The 21,184-nt window shown below is 47.5% G+C and overlaps 1 protein-coding gene across 5 annotated transcripts; it reads left to right on the forward strand.

Annotated features, from left to right (window-relative positions):
* Window positions 1-212: 212 nt before the first annotated feature.
* S100A5 (S100 calcium binding protein A5) lies at window positions 213-14,221 on the forward strand. Of its 5 annotated transcripts, none has more exons than XM_080984943.1 (3): window positions 213-303; window positions 12,028-12,185; window positions 13,986-14,221. In XM_080984943.1, the coding sequence occupies exons 2-3, from the start codon at window positions 12,042-12,044 to the stop codon at window positions 14,127-14,129; spliced, it is 288 nt and encodes a 95-aa protein (XP_080841069.1). In that variant the 5' UTR covers window positions 213-303; window positions 12,028-12,041; the 3' UTR covers window positions 14,130-14,221. The 5 variants fall into 5 exon arrangements, with proteins under 5 accessions (XP_080841069.1, XP_080841068.1, XP_080841067.1 ...); XM_080984942.1 differs by lacking the exon at window positions 213-303 and adding an exon at window positions 2,528-2,732; XM_080984941.1 differs by lacking the exon at window positions 213-303 and adding an exon at window positions 7,313-7,410.
* Window positions 14,222-21,184: the final 6,963 nt, after the last annotated feature.

The raw sequence follows: 21,184 nt of genomic DNA on the forward strand, positions 1-21,184 counted from the left end.
CTAAACATTAGGAAGAACTTCCTGACAGTAAGAGCTGTTCGACAGTGGAATTTGCTGCCAAGGGGTGTGGTGGAGTCTCCTTCTTTGGAGGTCTTTAAGCAGAGGCTTGACAACCATATGTCAGGAGTGCTCTGGTGGTGTTTCCTGCTTGGCAGGGGGTTGGACTCGATGGCCCTTGTGGTCTCTTCCAACTCTATGATTCTATGATTCTATGATGTTGCCAGCGGCAACTGTCCCACCAGGAAGACCATTGGGCCTGTTACTCGTAGGGAGGGAAAGCCAGTGGCTGGGGATCCAGAGGCTGTGAGTTCAAATCCCCACATGTGCTTTTAAGAGAGCGTGACTGAGAGCCGGCATGGGCTAGGACCTGGGAGACTGGGGTTCGAATCCCCACTCAGCCATGAAGCTCTCTGGGTGGCTTTGGGCCTAATTTACCTCACAGGGTTGTTCTGAGGATAAAATGAGGAGGGAGGGGGGAACCTGGAGCTCCTTGGATGAAAAAGTGGTACATGAATGTAAGAAATCATATTATAATAATAATGCAGGGTGCAAGACTTGTCGTGCTTCACAGTTCCTCCCCGGGATTATTGGGAAGTGTAATCTCTGAAGGCTCAGGTGGGAGGAAGTTTCTAGTCCCTAGTGTGAACATGTGCCTGGGGGGCGGGTGGCAAGGCAGCGTAAAACCTGCTCCTTCCCACAAACACGCAGCTGCAGCTGCCAATGTGTATTTTTCTTTCAACTGTTGGTAATAACATTGCAAGATAATTACGCCTTTCAAATTATGCCTTTTGCCAAAAGAATAAACGCCCTTTCTGCTTTGAAATCGGTGGAGCAGAGAGAAGCTGAGAACCAGCTGTAAGTTAGCTGTGTGGGGTATTTTTGGGGGGGGAGGGACCTATGGCCCTCCAAATGTTGCTCAGAAAGGAATGCGGCCCTCGATTGCAGCATGTAGTTCTCCTCCATTCGTGGCACCTCGATGCATAGCTGTCAACTTACAGATTTGAAAATAAGGGACCAGCAGCCTTGAAAATAAGGGACCAGCAGCCTTGAAAATAAGGGACCAGCAGCCTTGAAAATAAGGGACCAGCAGCCAAAATAAGGGACCTGCAGCCTCACCTGTTCCAGGCACTCCAGTCTTCCTGTCCTCCTACAGTCTGGTCAAACTCATGCTGGTAGCTTCGAGAACACTGTCCAACCAACTTTGTAACCAGAGGTTCAACTGAATAGAATCTGAATCACATGCACCACAAGGCCTATGCAGCCTCAACTTAAGACGGCTCCCCGGCCTGGCTTTGCACTGCAAAGTTTGCAGCAGCACGTGCAACAAAATGGCGTCCAGCATTCAAAACCTCCTCAGCTTGCATTAACTAGCCACACACAAGGCATGCAAGCTCCACCCTCCCAGTCGTTCTTAGACTTCTTATTGGGTGAGCAACACAGCCAAGCAACACAGTTGGAGCCTCCCTCCTCCCTGGCCGGCAGGGAGGGACGGAGAGGAGCTGCTTCCTTTGAAATTTAAGGGACATCATTTAAGGGACATTTAAGGGACATCCATCAATAAGGGACCGCAGCGGGACATGGTGCTAGAATAAGGGACTGTCCCTTCAAATAAGGGACACTTGACAGCTATGCCTCGATGGCAAACAGAATTTAACGTGACTCAACCCTCACAGATGACAAAGTAGCACGCCACCAAAAAAAAAAATCAGCTTGTGTTTAAGACACGACGGAAGTTCTCTCTTTGTAGTCTGCACCACTGGGTGAAACCACCCGCTATTTCCTCTTTCTGCCACCGGCCTGCCTCTCTCTTCCTTTCATTCCAAGGAAACTGAACCCTCCCTGCATTAAAGGCGCAGGAGGCCTCCTAAAATTAAAAGCTGGCCACCTTCAGGCAGAACATTGATAAGGCCAAGAGAATCCTAATTTAGGCTCAAGCAAGAGTTGTTAATGGGACGCAGGTGGTGCTGTGGGTTAAACCACAGAGCCTAGGACTTGCCGATCCGAAGGTCGGCGGTTCGAATCCCCGCGACGGGTGAGCTCCTGTTGCTCGGTCCCTGCTCCTGCCAACCTAGCAGTTCAAAAGCACGTCAAAGTGCAAGTAGATAAATAGGTACCGCTCCGGCGGGAAGGTAAATGGCGTTTCTGTGCGCTGCTCTGGTTCGCCAGAAGCAGCTTAGTCATGCTGGCCACATGACCCAGAAGCTGTACGCCGGCTCCTTCGGCCAATAAAGCGAGATGAGCGCTGCAACCCCAGAGTCAGCCACAACTGAACCTAATGGTCAGGGGTCCCTTTACCTATCTTTCCATAGTTATTTCTTTCTTTCCCCTTTTCTCTCCCTTTCTCTTTTTTCCTGGTCTCTCCATTTCTTGCCTTGTCTTCTTTCTGAATTTCTTCTTTTTTTAGACCAAGTAGCTGTCTTAGTATATTGTAAAAAATATGCTTTCTGATGGGTATGTATTTTTGAAGATCTATGAATAAGCCTCAGTAAATAAAGTTAATTTAAAAGCGGGAAAGGGGGGAAAAGAAAAGAAAAAGAGTTGTCCACAACCCGAGGAGAAGATGGCTGGATGCCAGCAGTCCCTCAGGACATATCCTGGCAACGAGATCATGTTCCTGCTTTTACCAGCTTCAATCTCTGGGGACCCCCCATGAAACTGCATAAGAGGGAGATGCTATACCACACCCAGTTCCCTGCTTCACCACTCAAGCTTGCCATACACATTCTCATCCGGTGAGTTGCTTTTAGCTCCTTTTAAACGGCTATGCATCCTTAATTTCACATCCATCTGTACTTATCAACTGGCTTGCTTTTCCTCTCTGTGATGTTTTCTAGATTGTTTCCGCCGCCACCTCAGCCTTCCCCAAACTCCTTCCCCCAGCGGCTCTTTTAGTTATGCTAGCTCGAACAGAGCCTCCTTGTGCAAGGGCAGTCTATCACAGAATGCCTGCTTCTGGGGGATGAACAGCAGGGAAGGAGGGCTGCTGCCTTCAGGCCTCGCTTTAGGGGCTTCCGGGATGCCCTCTGTTGGAAACAGGATGCTGGGCAAATCCTTGGTTTGATCCAGAAAGGCAATATAGCAGTAATTCGCAACCAAGACTTGATTGGAGCCAGGCACTATACCGGCCAGGCAGTAGGCAAATTTAGGGGATCACGGCCGGTTCGGTTGCGCTGGCTTCAGCACGGTTTTCTCAAAAACAAGTCATGCCAGATGGATCTCATATTTGATAGAGTTACAAGCTTGGTGGATCAGGGGAATGCTGTGGACATTATCGTATCTTGATTTCAGTAAGGCTTTTGACAAAGCCCCCCATGATAATCTTGTGGAGAAGCTGGTCAAATGTGGGCTGGACATGGTAACTGTTAGGTGGATTTGCAGCTGGTTGGCTGAGCGAACCCAAAGAGTGCTCACTAACGGTACCCCATCACCCTGGGAAACTTAGGTTTGATTTAGGTTTGATGAGGCCCTCGGCTACTGAAGGTAATGGGGCCCTTTATATGTCCAGCTGTCCTTTGTCAACAACAAATTGTCGCTGTTTTTTGTGTTGGATATATGCTATACGGTAATTTATGGACCTAATAGGTATCTAAAGCCATTTGCGCATAACAAAATATGTATTTTATCAAAGTAATTGATATAGAAATGAGCAAACCAGTGATATTTTAGGGAGCAGGCTAGCAGGCAGGGCCCATTACTTACATCATAGGAGCCCACACAACACAAAAAACAGTTGCTGAATGTAGGTTTTATTTTATATCTTATATTTTGGAAATGTACATCCAGGGTTTTTTCCATTTAATTTTTTTGGGGGGCGCCCAGGAGAGTGGGGCCCTAAGCTATAGCTTGTTTAGCTTATACGTAAATCCGGCACTGCCCCCAGCCAACCAGCCCTCTTTTCCCAGCCGGAACTGGAGATGGCAGGGATCAAACTGGGAGCCTTCTGCTCTCAAAGCAGGTCCTCTGCCAGGGAATCACAGCCTTCTCTCCTCATTTCTGGCTGGGAGCAAGCCCTTCCTGGAAGAAGAGGAGGCTTTTTCTCTCCAGATGTCCACGCAGATTCCAGATGTGCAAGACACATGAGCTGCTCAGAGGTCTCACACCCACACAACCCTGCATGTTAAAATGTCGAGCTCTGGATTTTGCCCGTGGCTATCAGAAGCTGGCAAATCCCCAGCCTGCAATCGCTAAGCCAGCCAACGCCTTTTCCACGTTACAACATCTCTTTGTGAGTCAGAGTCCAGCTAAATCAATCCAGATCCTTCATTCGTCTTCGGGTTTTGGGAGATGGACTCCAGAAGGAAACTGGGCTCCTGTTTCTTGACCTTTTGGAAAGATCTCACTAACTCGTCTGGGGCTGCTAGGCGTAACGGTCCTAGATTCCAGAGGCAGCCGTTGCCAAATTTTCTCTCTGCCTCCTGTGCCTCTGAAGAGCAGAATGAACATGTGAACAGGCACAGAGCCTGACACAGAGATAATAATAATAATAATAATAATAATAATAATAATAATAATAAATTTATTATTTATACCCCGCCCATCTGGCTGAGTTTCCCCAGCCACTCTGGGCGGCTCCCAATCAAGTGTTAAAAACAGTACAGCGTTAAATATTAAAAACTTCCCTGAACAGGGCTGCCTTCAGATGCCTTTTAAAGATAGGATATCTGCTTATTTCCTTCACATCTGAAGGGAGGGCGTTCCACAGGGCGGGCGCCACTACCGAGAAGGCCCTCTGTCTGGTTCCCTGTAACCTCACTTCTCGCAATGAGGGAATCGCCAGGAGGCCCTCGGCACTGGATCTCAGTGTCCGGGTAGAACGATGGGGATGGAGACGCTCCTTCAGGTATACAGGACCGAGGCCATTTAGGGCTTTAAAGATCAGCACCAACACTTTGAATTGTGATCGGAAACGTACTGGGAGCCAATGCAGATCTCTCAGAACCGGTGTTATGTGGTCCCGGTGGCCACTCCCAGTCACCAGTCTAGCTGCCGCATTCTGGATTAATTGCAGTTTCCGGGTCACCTTCAAAGGTAGCCCCACGTAGAGCACATTGCAGTAGTCCAAGCGGGAGATAACTAGAGCATGCACCACTCTGGCGAGACAGTCCGCGGGCAGATAAAGTAATGGGGGGGTGAGAAGTGTCTGCAGGTGACATTTCTGGACTGTTGCTAAAAGGCACGGTCAGGGGAGGAGTGGGCAGCGATCCTTGCAAGCAGGGGATGTACAGTAACTCTGTCCATGCTCCGGCGCACCGTTCTCCTGCATCATTTCTTAATTGATATTTCATTGAAACATAAATTCAAATATAAAGCAGTAAAGTGATACAAAAAGAAGGGGGGAAATCAAAACACAGAACTGTGTAAAGGGAAGGGGAAGCATTATATGAATATAGACAAAAATTTGAGATTGTTATCCCAATACTAATACAGTGGTACCTCGGGTTAAGTACTTAATTCGTTCCAGAGGTCCGTACTTAACCTGAAACTGTTCTTAACCTGAAGCACCACTTTAGCTAATGGGGCCTCCTGCTGCCGCCACACCGCCGGAGCCCGATTTCTGTTCTTATCCTGAAGCAAAGTTCTTAACCTGAAGCACTATTTCTGGGTTAGTGGAGTCTGTAATCTGAAGCGTATGTAACCCGAGGTACCACTGTAGAAATATTAACAGCCTACTGCATTTTCTATACATTCGTTCCAGATATTGCTGTGTTTATCTAAGCAGTCTACGTCTGTAAGCAGTCTGTTCATAGGTTGCAAGTGTTATCATATGATCAATCCACTGATTAAAGGATATATATTGTCTTCTAGTTCATCAGTATCAGCCTCTTGGCTACCATGAGAGCGCGTAAAATCCTTTTTTGTTGTCCAGTTAACTTCCATACGGTAGGCATATACCTTCTCCGACATGTTTTTAAGCTTCAAATACAGCTGTATCACCCACAGGCCTGTCAGCCTGGCGATGAGTGATGCCGTACGGGGTGAAAATCCCAGTAACTCTTACAACAAGGGTCTCCATAAAACCTTTCAGCCCTTCGCTTGGTCATGAGGCAGCGAGGGAAGTTCCTATTCTTTTCTTCCCTCAAAAAGTCTCTAGAAATCTAAAGGAGGAAGGTTCCTCTTTCACTTCCACTTCCTCTTTCAGATCTTCAGGCTTCTTAGGGAACTCAAGATTAATTCAGCTGAGTCCTACTTTTGGGAACTGTGACGGGTGCATTTTGTGGGTACTTTCTCTCTTCCTGTCTCACGGTATGTTCAACCCTCCAAGTGTCCCTATTTCCCAGGTTCCACAGTCCCGGAATTACAGAAGCCGCCCCGGTTTCTGATCCGATCCCAGAATGTCCCACTTTTCCTTAGGACGTCCCTATTTTCATCGGAGAAATGTAGGAGGGTATGGAGTTATGCAAGCCAAGGAGATAAGTACCGTATTTTTTGCTCTATATGACTCACTTTTTTCCTCCTAAAAAGTAAGGGGAAATGTGTGTGCGTCTGATGGAGCGAATGCAGGCTGCGCAGCTAGCCCAGAAGCCAGAACAGCAAGAGGGATTGCTGCTTTCACTGCGCAGCGATCCCTCTTGCTGTTCTGGCTTCTGAGATTCAGAATTTTTTTTTCTTGTTTTCCTCCTCCAAAAACTAGGTGCGTCTTGTGGTCTGGTGCGTCTTATAGAGCGAAAAATATGGTAACTATACAACCTTTAGAAGACATCTGAAGGCAGCTCTGTACAGGGAAGTTTTTTTTTTTAAGTTTGATGTTTTATTATGTTTTTATATATGTTGGAAGCTGCCCACAGTGGTTGGCGCAACCCAGACAGATAGGCAGGGTATAAACAACAACAGCAGCAACAACAGCAACAGCGACAACAACAACAACAACAACAACAGAATAGGACATCCTATTTTCATCGGAGAAATGTTGGGAGGGGGAAGTAGTGACCAGAATTGGTGGCACTCACATCACTCTTTCTAGAATCCAAATGTGCACCGTCACTAGATAGATAGATAGATAGATAGATAGATAATTTATTACGGTCGGAGACCAACTTATAAAACACACTTGGGGGTACAAGTCACAGAAGGAAAACACTGTCACTAATCAAAATATCTACATGGACTCCAGCTTGCTTTCCAAGTTTGTGGGAGATAACGGATATTTCTATTTGTTATTCTTTGAATAAAGTAATAATTAAAAATTAAAATAGGCCCCAAAAGGTTGGCACCCCCTGCCTTAAAAGGCACAGGAACACCACACACACACACCCCGAGTCTGGATGCTGGCAACCTTAATCTTTAACACACCATTCTCGGATCTATTTGCTAGCATGAGCTCATGCGGACGGTTGCATCACCTTGAACAGGATCCCAGCCCCACCTTGGTCACAGCTAACTGGATTTGAATTCAAGCTGCCTGATTCACAGGTGGGTTCGGCCCTCTGGTGGCTTCAATGCTTGGTTAACCACAAAGCAGCCGTTTCAAAATTGTTTGTTTTAGAGTTTATGTGATTCGTTGTTCCTCTTGGCTGATGAAGCGAAGGCTTGGCAGCAGAGATCGATGCCAGGGAGGCCATGGGAACAGGTGGGAAACTTTGCCAGCTGATGCGCCGAGCATCATGTGCCGATGCTTTTTTTATATATATATAAATAATTTTTATTATTTTCCAACACAAATATACAATTCTATCAAATTTTCACAAATTTGTTTCTTTTTAGACTTCCTTCGGCTTCTCTGACAATCATCCATATTTACCTCTCAGTTTACGCATTCCTCTGTTTATATTGCCATTAAACTTCCCTCCCACTCCTATTTCTTTTTAACAATATATCTCAACTTTCACAGTGCTTCTTGAAATCCCACCAGTGTTGTTTGCACATCACATGTTCTTTTCAGATACTCAACAAATTTCCCCCAGTCCTCGATGCACTTTTGGTCTCGAAGATATCTAATTTTCCCGGTTAATCTGTCCAATTCTGCATAGTCAGTCAGCTTCAGTCTCCATTCTTCATGTGCCGATGCTTAGAGCTGTAGAATCTGTGGCCCACCAAACCGGCAGGTGGGGTGTAGTTTAGGGACAAAGCACCCCAGCAAATATTTCACAAGCGTCTGCTTATGAAGAACATACTGGCCTCGGCCCAGTGTACCTGAAGGAGCGTCTCCACCCCCATTGTTCTACCTGGGCACTGAGGTCCAGCGCCGAGGGCCTTCTGGTGGTTCCCTTGCTGTGAGAAGCCAAGTTACAGGGAACCAGGCAGAGAACCTTCTCAGTAGTGGCGCCCTCCCTGTGGAACACCCTCCCACCAGATGTCAAAGAGAAAAACAACTACCAGACTTTTAGAAGGCATCTGAAGGCAACCCTGTTTAGGGAAGCTTTTAATGTTTAATAGGTTATCGTATTTTAATATTGTGTGGGAAGCCGCCCAGAGTGGCTGGGGAAATCCAGCCAAATGGGCGGGGTATAAATAATAAATTATTATTATTATTATTATTATTATTATTATTATTATTACAGTATTACCTCGGGTTAAGTTGAGTATGATCAGCACTGACTCAGATGTTTCAGCATCCCTTCCCCATCGGTTTTATTTCCCCCAAACATGTTCATTCATTTATTTGTAATTTCCGTAAACATTGGGGTTCCCTCGGGGTCTGCTGCTCTCTCCCTCATGCGTGTGGGTGGCTCCCAAAAGCGGCACCGTCCACAGTTTTGAGGTGATTAGTGAAGGAAATCTGCCCTTTGGATCCACCGAGATTTCCAGAAGCTATTAGTTAATTTGTTGTAAAGGTTAATGAATGGAGGAAACTGCCGGAGAGGGGAGAGGCTAATCCACAGAGGGAGAGGTGAATGCATATATATATATCCACTACAATAAATGCTTCAGGGGAAAGTGCTTCTGTTCAGGCTGCCAGCCACACCCTTTCCAAACAACTCCATTCCGCTACAGCCAGCCCCAACATTCTGCAGCCATTGGGCATGCTCAGCCCTTATTTGGCTCTGCTCAGTTCCTTTCTCTCTCCCTCCAAGCTTGCTGATATATCCGCCTCATTACTGAGGGATGCCATTCTGGCTGCGTAAGGATCCGGGTTCAGAGAGCAAGTTCACTATTCACTTAAAAGGCTTGGGGATCCTATTTCAGCCTAAGGGCCACCTTCCCTTTTGAGAAACCTCCCAGGGGCCACATGCCAGTGGTGGGTGGGTGTCAAAAGTGGGTGGAGTGATGGGTGTAAATTTTCACTTTGGGCAGTAAGCTAGTTTCTACGCTCATTCACAAATCCCTCTCCCTATTCTCCATCCAGGGAAGCTAGTGGTGTTATCAGAGTTCAAGGATATGGCCCAAGAGCCACATTCCCTTCTGGGAAACATTTTGGGGGCCACAGGCCAGTGGTGGGCGGGGCAACAAATGTGACAAGGGCGAGCTAGCAATAAATCACACAGAGTAAGTGAAGGTAACTCTTTATTCGAGGAAACCGGATCTGCTAAAGAGTACCAGGCCTAGTAAGCACAGCAATTCGTCTTTGGTAGGCAGTTGCAGAGACCAAAGGCCCCCTCCTGCCCACAGCTGCCTAAGCCTTCTCCTTTCTCAGGTTTCCCCCAAGCAATCTGAGACTGTGCCTGCGCAAAGCTAACTTCTTCTCCACCCTCTTCATGCCTCTTCTGGTTCTGGGAGACCAGAGGAGAGGAGAGTTTGTTGCAGCAGGAGAGGGAGACCAGCCTGACTCATCTCTGCCTCTTGGCCTTCCTACTCTCCAGTGTCACGGTCTGGTTTACGGGCGGTCAAATTCCTGGTGGAGGATGTCGGGACTGGGGGCAAGATGGCAGGGTGGGAGCAGGAACGAGAGTCCGGAAGCCGGGAGTCTGGAAGCCAAGGGTCAGAGACCCAGGAGTCAGGAAGCCAAGGGTCAGAGAGCCGGGAGTCAAGAAGCCAAAGGTCAGAGGGTCAGAAAACCAGGAGTCAAGTAGCCAAAGCAGCAAAGCAGGAAGCGTGCTGCTGTGGCAAAGAGCCAAAAGGAAATGCTGACCTTATATCCCTTCCCAGCTCTTGCCACCTGGTGCTGTGAGTTACCAATCGGCCTCACCTGTGTGGCTGTGCCTTGCCTCTTCAGAACAAAATTAGGAAAGCCCCAGTCCTGCGAAGCCCTATGGGTCACAGGGCCTGGCTCCTGCACGCACTCCAGTTTTTGCTTCTGCCTCTGATTCTGGACTCCTCTCTGCCACAAATTCTTCCTGCTCACTAAACCCTGTTACCTCTTCAGCTTCCGATACCTCCTCCTCCCAGGCTTCACCCTCTTCTCCCTCTGACCACTTGCATTGTCATCCCACCACCCTTCTCCAGGCTCTGAACCTCCATCCCTTGGGGGTCCTCCAGTCGATGCCTCCCACCATTCCTCTGCGTCCAACAAAATGTAAAAATTTGCCACTGTACAGTCGGCTAGCTTCCACACACACACAAACGCTCACATATTCCTCTCTGTTCTCCATCCATACAAGCAAAAGGCATGGGCAGAGTTTAAGGGCACATTCCCAGCAGGCAAAAATACTCAAGGTGCGAAACGTAAGGGCCCAATGGGAGGCGTGGTCTTGGGAGAGTCTTGTGGGCCAGATAGAGAGGCCTGGCGGGTCACATGTGACCCATGGGCCACAGGTTTCCCACCCCTAGCATATACAACGGAGTACATCATGTGATTGGAAGGGATGCGGGCGGCGCTGTGGGTTAAACAACAGAGCCTAGGGCTTGCCGATCAGAAGGCCGGCAGTTCAAATCCCCACAATGGGGTGAGCTCCCATGGCTCGGTCCCTGCTCCTGCCAACCTAGCAGTTCGAAAGCACACCACTACAAGTAGATAAATAAGTACAGCTCTAGCGGGAAGGTAAAACGGCATTTCCGTGCACTGCTCTGGTTCGCCAGAAGCGGCTTAGTCATGCTGGCCACATGACCCGGAAGCTGTACGCCGGCTCTCTCGGCCAATAAAGCGAGATGAGCGCCGCAACCCCAGAGTCGGCCACGACTGGACCTAACGGTTAGGGGTCCCTTTACCTTTACATCATATGATCAGGGCTGCCTCGCCTGCCAACTTGAATGCTACGAGCTGCAGATCTAAAGTGCTGGGAGTGGGAAGCGTCGAGAACACGCTGGTGCCGGGTGTGTTCGCCCAGGGCTGGCCAGCCATTCCCAGGGAAATCCCTACTTGTGCTAATGGAGCTCTTATCAGCTTGTTTCCACCCTCCTTAATTGCAGAGTTGTTCGCTGCTGCTTCTAATGTGCGCTTGCTTGCAAGATCTCTTTTTATGTATACTTTCTGCTTTGCATGATGAGCTTCCCAAGCTTGCACCCAGGGCAAATGCTGTATAATCAAAGGCTTTATGGCCTGAGCTGCCCCACAGGTTCAAATCAAGAAACCAAGGGCCCTTCTCCCGTTCCTGGGTTGGCCTCCAACATTTCTCTGGTAAAAATAGGGGTGTCGGAAAAGCAGGGATGCGGGTGGCGCTGTGGGTTAAACCACAGAGCCTAGGACTTGCCGATCAGAAGGTCGGCGGTTCGAATCTCCGCGACGGGGTGAGCTCCCGTTGCTCGGTCCCTGCTCCTGCCAACCTAGCAGTTCCAAAGCACGTCAAAGTGCAAGTAGATAAATAGGTACCGCTCTGGCGGGAAGGTAAACGGCATTTCCGTGTGCTGCTCTGGTTCACCAGAAGCGGCTTAGTCATGCTGGCCACATGACCTGGAAGCTGTACGCCGGCTCCCTCGGCCAGTAAAGCGAGATGAGTGCCGCAACCCCAGAGTCGGCCACAACTGGACCTAGTGGTCAGGGGTCCCTTTACCTTTACGGGGAAAAAGGACATTGGGGGATCAAATTAGAAACAGGGATAGCTTCTGTAAATCCAGGACCATCCCTGGAAAATAGGGACACTTGGAGGGTCTGGATCAGGCTCTTCGTATGTTCTTAACTGTGTGCTCCTTCAGGAGGAAAGGCAGGATATAAATTTAATGAACAAATGAACAAATCCCGCCATACAGTTCACTTCCCTGTTTTCTCCTTTTCAGATCCTGCCTGGCCAATGGACATGGAGACACCCCTGGAGAAAGCCCTGGCGACGCTTGTGTACACCTTCCACAAATATTCAGGGAAAGAAGGGGATAAGTTCACTCTGAGCAAGGGAGAGCTGAAGGAGCTGGTGAAGAAGGAGTTGGCACTTGGAGAGGTCAGTGCCCCAGCGGATCGGGTGAGGGAGGGGAATAGTGGCCCCAAAACACAACGTGAGGTTGGGGAAACCAGCGTTCCACCTTCAAGATGTGCATCTTCCATCAGGACCACGGCTGAGTGGCAGAGCATCTGCCTTGCATGCAGAAACCCGGGTTCGAGTCCTGACATCTCCTGGTAGGACTGGGAAAGACTCCCAGTTTGAAACCCTGGAGAGCCACGGACAGTCAGCGGCGAGGGGCTGACCTTGATACACATCCTTGATACACACAGGAGGTGCAGCAAGTCAAAATGTGGGGCTTGCGCATGGGATAAACAGTGGGGAGTTTGGAGTTTGGATAAGTCTTTCCTTCCTTTCCCCATCTTTCCCTTATTCACTTTATGCCTTAGTTTCCTTCCAGGTGACTGACTTTCCTTTTAAAAAAAAGTTTAAACTTTATTTAACATAATTATTACAAAGTACAGGCAAAATACATACAAATACAGTGGTACCTCGGGTTACATACGCTTCAGGTTACATACACTTCAGGTTACAGACTCTGTTAACCCAGAAATAGTACCTCGGGTTAAGAACTTTGCTTCAGGATAAGAACAGAAATTGTGCTCCAGCGACGCAGCAGCAGCAGGAGGCCCCATTAGCTAAAGTGGTGCTTCAGGTTAAGAACAGTTTCAGGTTAAGAACGGACCTCCGGAACAAAGTAAGTACTTAACCAGAGGTACCACTGTACGTACATATATTTTTCAGATAAGCACACATATATAAAAAAGAATAAAAAAAGAAAAAAGGAAGAAAAGAAAAAAGAAAAAAGAAGAAAAATTGGAAGAATTTCTTCCAAATTTATTCTACAAATATCTCAATAATCCTTCCTTTCTTCTTTCAGGGCAATATCCCATCTCAGTCTTAAAGTAAACCCATTAAAAGGAATGAGCATGATGTAATATAGTTCAGTGAATGGCAATGGATCTAACTCTGAGTACAGCTTAGGCCCTATTCACGCCATATATTTAAAGCACTATGATACCTCTTTAAACAGTCATGGCTTCCCCCAAATAATTCTGGGAGCTGCGGTTTGTTAAAGGCGCCAAGAGTTGTTAGGAAGCCCCAATTCCCCTACAACTTCCAGAGTGGTTTAACAACCAATCCTGCTTCCCAGGACCTCTTGGAAGTGTAGCTCTGTAGCGGGAAATTGCCGGCGTCTCATAACAACTCTCAGCCCCCTTAACAAACTACAGCTCCCATAATTCTTTGCGGGAAGTCATGACAATTGAAAGTATTAAAGGTAAAGGGACCGCTGACCATTAGGTCCAGTCGTGACCGACTCTGGGGTTGCGGCGCTCATCTCGCTTTACTGGCCGAGGGAGCCGGCGTACAGCTTCCGGGTCATGTGGCCAGCATGTCTAAGCCGCTTCTGGTGAACCAGAGCAGCTCACGGAAACGCCGTTTACCTTCCCGTCGGAGCGGTACCTATTTATCTACTTGCACTTTGACGTGCTTTTGAACTGCTAGGTTGGCAGGAGCAGGGACCGAGCAACGGGAGCTCAGCCCGTCGCGGGGATTCGAACCACCGACCTTCTGATCGGCAAGTCCTAGGTTCTGCGGTTTAACCCACAGTGCCACCCACATCCCATTTAAAGTATTGGAGAGCTTTATATGTATCACGTGAATACGGCCTCGGTTGGATGCAAACCGTAAGTTTTGAAAGAGAGTTAAATTTGTGAGGGGGGTTCAGTGCCCCCCATAATCAGACATGTACCCCAATCTCTCCCCTCTCTCTTTCCTTTGCCCCCCTTTCCCTCGCAGAAGATGAAGGCAGGCGGAATTGACAAGCTGATGGGGACCCTGGACAAGAACAAGGATGATGAGATTGACTTCAAGGAGTACACGGGCTTCCTGACGGCCCTCTGCATGACCTACAACGATTTCTTCCAGCAGGATTCAAAATAAGGGAGAGGGTGGGGTAAATCTCCAGCAGTCGGTGCCCTGCGTCACCCAGAGCCCATGTGGCAACTTTAAATAAAGGTCTCGACCTCCAGAAACTGGTTCAACCATTTAGTCCTGAGGGTTGATTGTTCGTAGCCACATGGAACATGGATCCCTTTGAGAAGGCAGGCAGGATCAGTACGGAGGCTACAACTTGTGGCCCTCCAGATGTAGTTGGACTCCAACTCCCATCACCCCTGACCATTGATGATGCCAGCTTGGTGGCGCTGTGGACGCAGGTGGCACTGTGGATTAAACCACAGAGCCTAGGACTTGCCGATCCGAAGGTCAGCCGTTTGAATCCCCGCGACGGGCTGAGCTCCCGTTGCTCGGTCCCTGCTCCTGCCAACCTAGCAGTTCAAAAGCACGTCAAAGTGCAAGTAGATAAATAGGTACCACTCCGGCGGGAAGGTAAACGACGTTTCCTTGCACTGCTCTGGTTCGCCAGAAGCGGCTTAGTCATGCTGGCCACATGACCTGGAAGCTGTACGCCGGCTCCCTCAGCCAATAAAGTGAGATGAGCGCCGCAACCCCAGAGTCGGCCACGACTGGACCTAATGGTCAGGGGTCCCTTTACCTTTAAGTGGCATTTAATACGTGGTCCCTGATTGGTTGGGATAGGTGTTTTCGCCAGAGATGGAGGAAGCTGGCACCCTCCAGATGTTGCTGGACTACAACTCCCATCATCCTTGACCATTGGCCTTGCTAGCAGGGACTGGTGGGAGTTGGGATCCAGCAACACCTGGAGGGCCGCAGATTCCCCACCCAAGTTTTAGATGCAGAAGCTTCCCCCAAGATCTCCAGGTAAGGAGAGACTCCTGTTTAAAGCCCTTGAAAGCCACTGCTGAGCTGTGTTGTCAATGGGCCAACACTCAGATTTGATATTAGCAAGCACACCCACAAGTTGCCAACTTTAAAATGAAAGAGTTGACAAACGGCCCCGCAAGATGCTTCAAAGTCTTTTCTAGATAAGGAGACCTGTCTCTGTAGATGAGGCAGGCAGGAAGTTCCGTGGAGGCAGACAGGAAGTGCAGTGCTTCCTTCTGCCACTAGGGGGCAATACCCAGTGGAAACCCAGCTGAGCTACAATCTCAGTGCCCTTTCCTTTGAGACAAAAACTCAGATCTGCATTTAAGACGGCAGTAAGTCCCAATGGGTTCCACAGGGCTTACTCCAAAGTAAGTGAACCGAGGGTTTTCTGAGAGGGGCCGAGCTACGAATAATAATGTGTATTTATTTATCCTGCAAAGGCCAAGATAGGCTTCTAAGCAGTACAAAAGCCAATTTATTTATTTTTACATTTATATTCCACCTTACCTCCAAGATGATCAAGGTAGCATACACCCCCCATTTTAAGGCAAAACCACGAGCCGCTGTTGTTAAGTTGTGGGTGAACATATCAGACGACACAGCGATTCTTCAAACAGCTCTTGTTTATTCAGAGGCCAGAACAGAACTAGGCTGAGGAGCTCAGTCAGCCTGCTTATATAGAGCTCCAGAACAACGTTACTGTAGCAACTTTCTAAAACTATCCAATCACGGAACGTCACTTTCGATCCTTCATTTGCATAAAAACTATCCAATCACTGAACGTCACTTTCGATCCTTCATTTGCATAACTATCTACAGTATCCCCCTGCTTGCCCAGGTTGAGAACTTCAGTACATAACAGGTGTGGTAATGTGGAGAACAGAAGATAACCCTGGGGAGTTGAGAAACCGAAATGGGCAACATTCGCCCATCCTTAGCTAGGACTGGAGCAGAGTCAGGTTCCCACAATGCCTAGAGGGACTCAGGCTCTCTCCAGTCCTGGCTAGAGAACACTTCCTTTTGTTTTGTTTTTTTAATGATATTTATTCCAAGTTTAAAATTACAAAAAGAGGGGGGAAAAACAATACAAAATACAAAGAAAAATTTAACCATAACAAAGCAGAAAGTAACAAGAAAAAAGTGAACAAGAAAATAGAGTAAAAAAGAAGACAAAACAAAAGATATAAAAATGCATTGTGTTAAAATAGAACAAAAACAGATTAAACCTTTACATAACCTTTTCCCTTTACTTATTTCCATGACCTCCTCTCACCTCCCAATTTTGTATTCTAGTTCAGATCGTATTTCCAGCAAATCCTTCTAACCTTATTTTCATTTACGTATTTTAATTTAAAATAATATAGTTAAACATCCTCTGTTTCATCAATTTCATCAACTCATTTTTGCTTTATATCATATCTACCCAAAACGACCTAATTTTCTTTTTCCAACATCTTTCTAACAGTCTTTTATATTACAATATTTTTGAAGATATATTTTAAATTTTTTCCAATCTTCTTCCATCGACCCTTCTCCCTGGTCTCGAATTCTGCCAGTCATCTCAGCCAGTTCCATGTAGTCCATCACGAGAACACTTCCTTTTGTAATCAACGTTTTCCTGTTGCACCTGGAGCGAACAGAGAACAGAGAAGCCCTCAGAGGCATGATCTCATTCCTGCGTGCTCAGGTTTCCTATTCATTGCCATAGCAGGTTGATGTGGACTCAAGGCCGTTGTTTGTTCAGCCGAGGAGCTGGGCTGTGTTCCAGGTGAGACCCAGCATCTGGGATGGGGTGAATTCACCGACGAATATGCAAATGGCTGGTTGATTTAAACTGTAATAAACAAAAAATCTGCCCTTATTCCCTTATGGGGGACACAAGAGCCCTGATAGAGTCCTTTGCAGGTTCTCCATCAGTCGGAGAAAATAACAGAGGCCAACCAGAGAATATTGAGAAGCAAGGCAGCTAGTAAGCCTGATCTTTATTGATCTGTTGCAACAGGGTGCTCCCTTCACACACAAGGAGAAGGAGGAGGACCCAGAACAAAGGCGTGCCCGCCCTTATATAGACATTTTAAATTACCCACCCTGGAGTCCAAGACCACCCCCAGAAACATCATATATACATCACAGAAGGGGTGTAACTCAAGACCACCCCCTAGATACATCATCCCTACATCACAGAAAGGGCGGTCTACAACAGAAATCTGACTGCGTTGTTTATCTCCTGTCGGGCAGACCTGTTAATGGTCACTTGGTTGGATACCCTGGGGAGCCTGGCCAGTCTTTTGCAATGACAAATAGTTAGTTCCTGAGCCAGGTCACAGGCTCACCCGATTCATACACAGACATACCCTTAAGACAGGATTTGTGAACGAAAAGACAATGGGGAGGCTTTTCCATTTTCCTTCGACCTTGCAGAGAAATGTTTGAGGTCAATTTGAGAGGGACAAAATGGTTTCAGGACTTTCTGTGGGGTTTCAGACATGTGGTTTATATATCGATGTACGTGCTTGGTTGGTGCATTTATGAACTACAGTGGTACCTCGGGTTAAGTACTTAATTCGTTCCGGAGGTCCGTTCTTAATCTGAAACTGTTCTTAACCTGAAGCACCACTTTAGCTAATGGGGCCTCCTGCTGCCGCCGCACTGCCACAGCACAATTTCTGTTCTTACTCTGAAGCAAAGTTCTTAACCTGAAGCACTATTTCTGGGTTAGTGGAGTCTGTAACCTGAAGCGTATGTAACCCAAGGTATCACTCTATCTATCTATCTATCTATCTATCTATCTATCTATCATCTATCTATCTTTGTTGTTGTTTAGTCGTTTAGTCGTGTCCGACTCTTTGTGACTCCCTGGACCAGAGCACGCCAGGCACTCCTGTCTTCCACTGCCTCCCGCAGTTTGGTCAAACTCATGTTTGTAGCTTCCAGAACACTGTCCAACCATCTCGTCCTCTGTCATCCCCTTCTTCTTGTCCCCTCCATCTTTCCCAACATCAGGGTCTTTTCCAGGGAGTCTTCTCTTCTCATGAGATGGCCAAAGTATTGGAGCCTCAGCTTCAGGATCTGTCCTTCCAGTGAGCACGCAGGGCTGATTTCCCTAAGAATGGATAGGTTTGATCTTCTTGCAGTCCATGGGACTCTCAAGAGTCTCCTCCAGCACCTTAATTCAAAAGCATCAATTCTTCGGCGATCAGTCTTCTTTATGGTCCAGCTCTCACTTCCATACATCACTACTGGGAAAACCGTAGCTTTAACTATACAGACCTTTTTTGGCAAGGTGATGTCTCTGCTTTTTAAGATGCTATCTATCTATCTATCTATCTATCAGACCTTAAATTTTTTATTTCAAAACATATATAAAAAACAAACCAATGGGCTGCAGAAGGCAGCAACCAGCAGCTTTCAGCCTGCAGAACTACCCACATCCAGCCTGAAGCAGACCCTTGCGCTACCTAATGTTAGGGCCGGCCATATCAAAGTTTGCAGAACTACCCAAAAGCACATATTTAGGCTGGGAAAAGAAAACCTTACATGGAAGGGAACCCTGTCCAACGAGGGCAGAACGTCCTCCGTGGCTGCAGGGTGTAATAATGATGATAATAATAATAATAATAATAATAATAATAATAATAATAATTTATTTTTTGTACCCTGCCCATGTGGCTGGGTTTCCCCAGCCACTCTGGGCGGCTTCCAACAAGGATTAAAAATACATCAAAATGTTATGGGGAAGGGGCGTGGCCCAGTGCAAGAGCAGCTGTTTGGCATGCAGAAGGTCGCAGGATCGATCCCCAGTGCCATCTCCCGGAAGGGCTGGGAGAGACTCCCTGTCTGAATTCCTGGAGAGACCACTGTCTGTGTGCAGGTGTACCAATGATCTGACTTGGTGTCAGGGAAATTCCTATGTTGGCTCACTTGGGATGGAAGAGAACAGATTAACCAGGGCAGCAAGGAGGGAGAACAGAATGGAATTTCCTAAAAGAGGGTGCGGCTTGTTAGCCACAACCCTCAGCGGGAACACACTGCAACCTTTCCTTGTGGGTTGCATCCGTTTCGGATGCATTCAAATGTGCTCACAATCCTCTGGGCGGTTTTGGGAGGAAGCGAAGGCCTTCCAAATGGTTCTGTGCTGCTCCAAGCCAATTTTGCAGGGCTGCTCTTGCCGTGGTGTGTGGTCCTTGCCTGGGCTGCAGTGCATGCATTTTACGGGAGGTAATTACGTTTGATCTAATGTGTTTTTACCCAGAGAAAAGGGGGGGGGGAATACTTTTTAATTGGCAGTGCAGGGTGAGGCAGGAGGCTGTTGCAGAAAAAATGAAAACTGGAACACAGAGGGCCAAAATAACAAAGCAGCAGCAATTTTGCAGGGCGGAATTTAGCCAGCGCCCCTTGATCTGATAATGAAGGCATTGCACAATATGCAGTGAGGGGGCTGGCCCGTTAGGGGGAAAGGGGGTACTTGCCCCACCATCCTCGACCCACCCCAAGTCTGCAGGTGCCTTCCTTCCTTCTTACAACTGCTTCCTCTTCCTCAGTCTCAGGGTTGCTCCTCAGCAGGGAGGAGGAGGATGGGGACAAAAGTAGGATTAGTGGGCTCTGCCTGTCATCGACTCTGGCGCCACCTACTGCCAGGCTCCCTGCCTTCTGCCCTACCAGTCAATCCCCACTACCACTGTGCACAAGAGCATCTCAATTTTGATTGGTGGATAGGCTGGTCACATGCCCTGTCCTGTATTGCAAAGAGGGGGGAACTTTGTCAGATTGAGGGCCGCCTTCCCTTCTTGGTAATGATTTAGGGGCCACACAGCAGTGCGGAGCAACAAGTGTCAACTTTTTTTAAAAAAATCAAAAACCATTTTATTAAATTTTTACAAATTTCACATAAAATTCCAAAACATAATATTTTTTTCTTTTGTTTTATCGACTTCCCATCCCATTTTCTGCAGTGTTTTTTTAATTCTACCCCTTTGTGTCACCCTATCTTCACTTTTTAAAATATCATAACCATAATTCTTTCTGTTGCTCATAGTTCGAATCCTGATTGCAAATTCATCATATTATCATATTTATTTAAATAGTCCGAAAATAGTCAACTTTATCTTTGTACAGTAAGCTAGCTCTCTCTCTCTCTCTCTCTCTCTCACACACACACACACACACACACACACAAATTTATCCCTCCAATCGGGGAAGTATTGAGACATTACCAGAGAGCAAAGACACGTTCCTGCCAGGCAAAAACACTCAAGGAGCGTGTCTAGCAAGGGCAGTGAGGGAGCGTGGCCTGGAGAAGGTGGGTGTGGCTGGAGAGAATTCCGAGGGCCAAGCAGAGAAGCTGGAGGGCCGCTTTGGTCCATTCCAGCTCCATTTGAACGGCCGTACCTGATCTAGCTTAAGGATAAGGAACTCCAAAAGGGAGAAGCGATGAAACAGCCCGTCTGCCAGTAACCGAACACCCGTGCGGCAGACTGAACAGGCAGCCACATCACCCAGTCACCGTCTTCTCCACGAGGCTGACACATCCCGGATTCCTGCTTAAATTACAGTAATCATTTTAAAATTGGCACCAGTACGTACATGTTAGCAAATCGACTCGCATGCAAACCGGTATCCTTTCATTCCACACACAACCTGTCCTATATGTGAAAGCCCAGAGAGAAAGTATTGGAGAATCTGAGGAACGTTGCTAGCTAGGGAGAGTGAGAGGTCTGTGTGTCAACAAGGGCGGGGAACAGGGACTAGGTAACAGGGTAGCACTGTAGTTTGTTCAGGGTGCTGAGAGACCCTTTGGCAAACTACAGTTCCCAACAATAGAAAAGTTGCATGCATATATTCATTATTTCTGCTTCCAGCCCTGCCAACCACTGGCCGGTCACTCAGAAGGGAAGGTGGCCCCTTGTGTGAAAATGAGACGTCCAAGCAGATCTCCTTGGCAAGGCCAAATACTCATTTATCGCTCTTAAAGGAACTGGTACAACTGGTTTTGTACGATGCAGGCAGAGGGTATTCTGTAAATATGAGGATGTGGGTGATGGGGCAGTGAGTCTTGCTGTAAGTCTTTGCCTGTTGCCATGCTTAGAAAAGGTACAGTGGTACCTCTGGTTAAGAACTTAATTCGTTCTGGAGGTCCGTTCTTAACCTGAAACTGTTCTTAACCTGAGGTACCACTTTAGTTAATGGGGCCTCCCGCTGCTGCCGCGCCG

This window comes from Podarcis pityusensis, assembly GCF_964106645.2.
Source record: "Podarcis pityusensis genome assembly, chromosome: 16".
NCBI lineage: Eukaryota > Metazoa > Chordata > Lepidosauria > Squamata > Lacertidae > Podarcis > Podarcis pityusensis.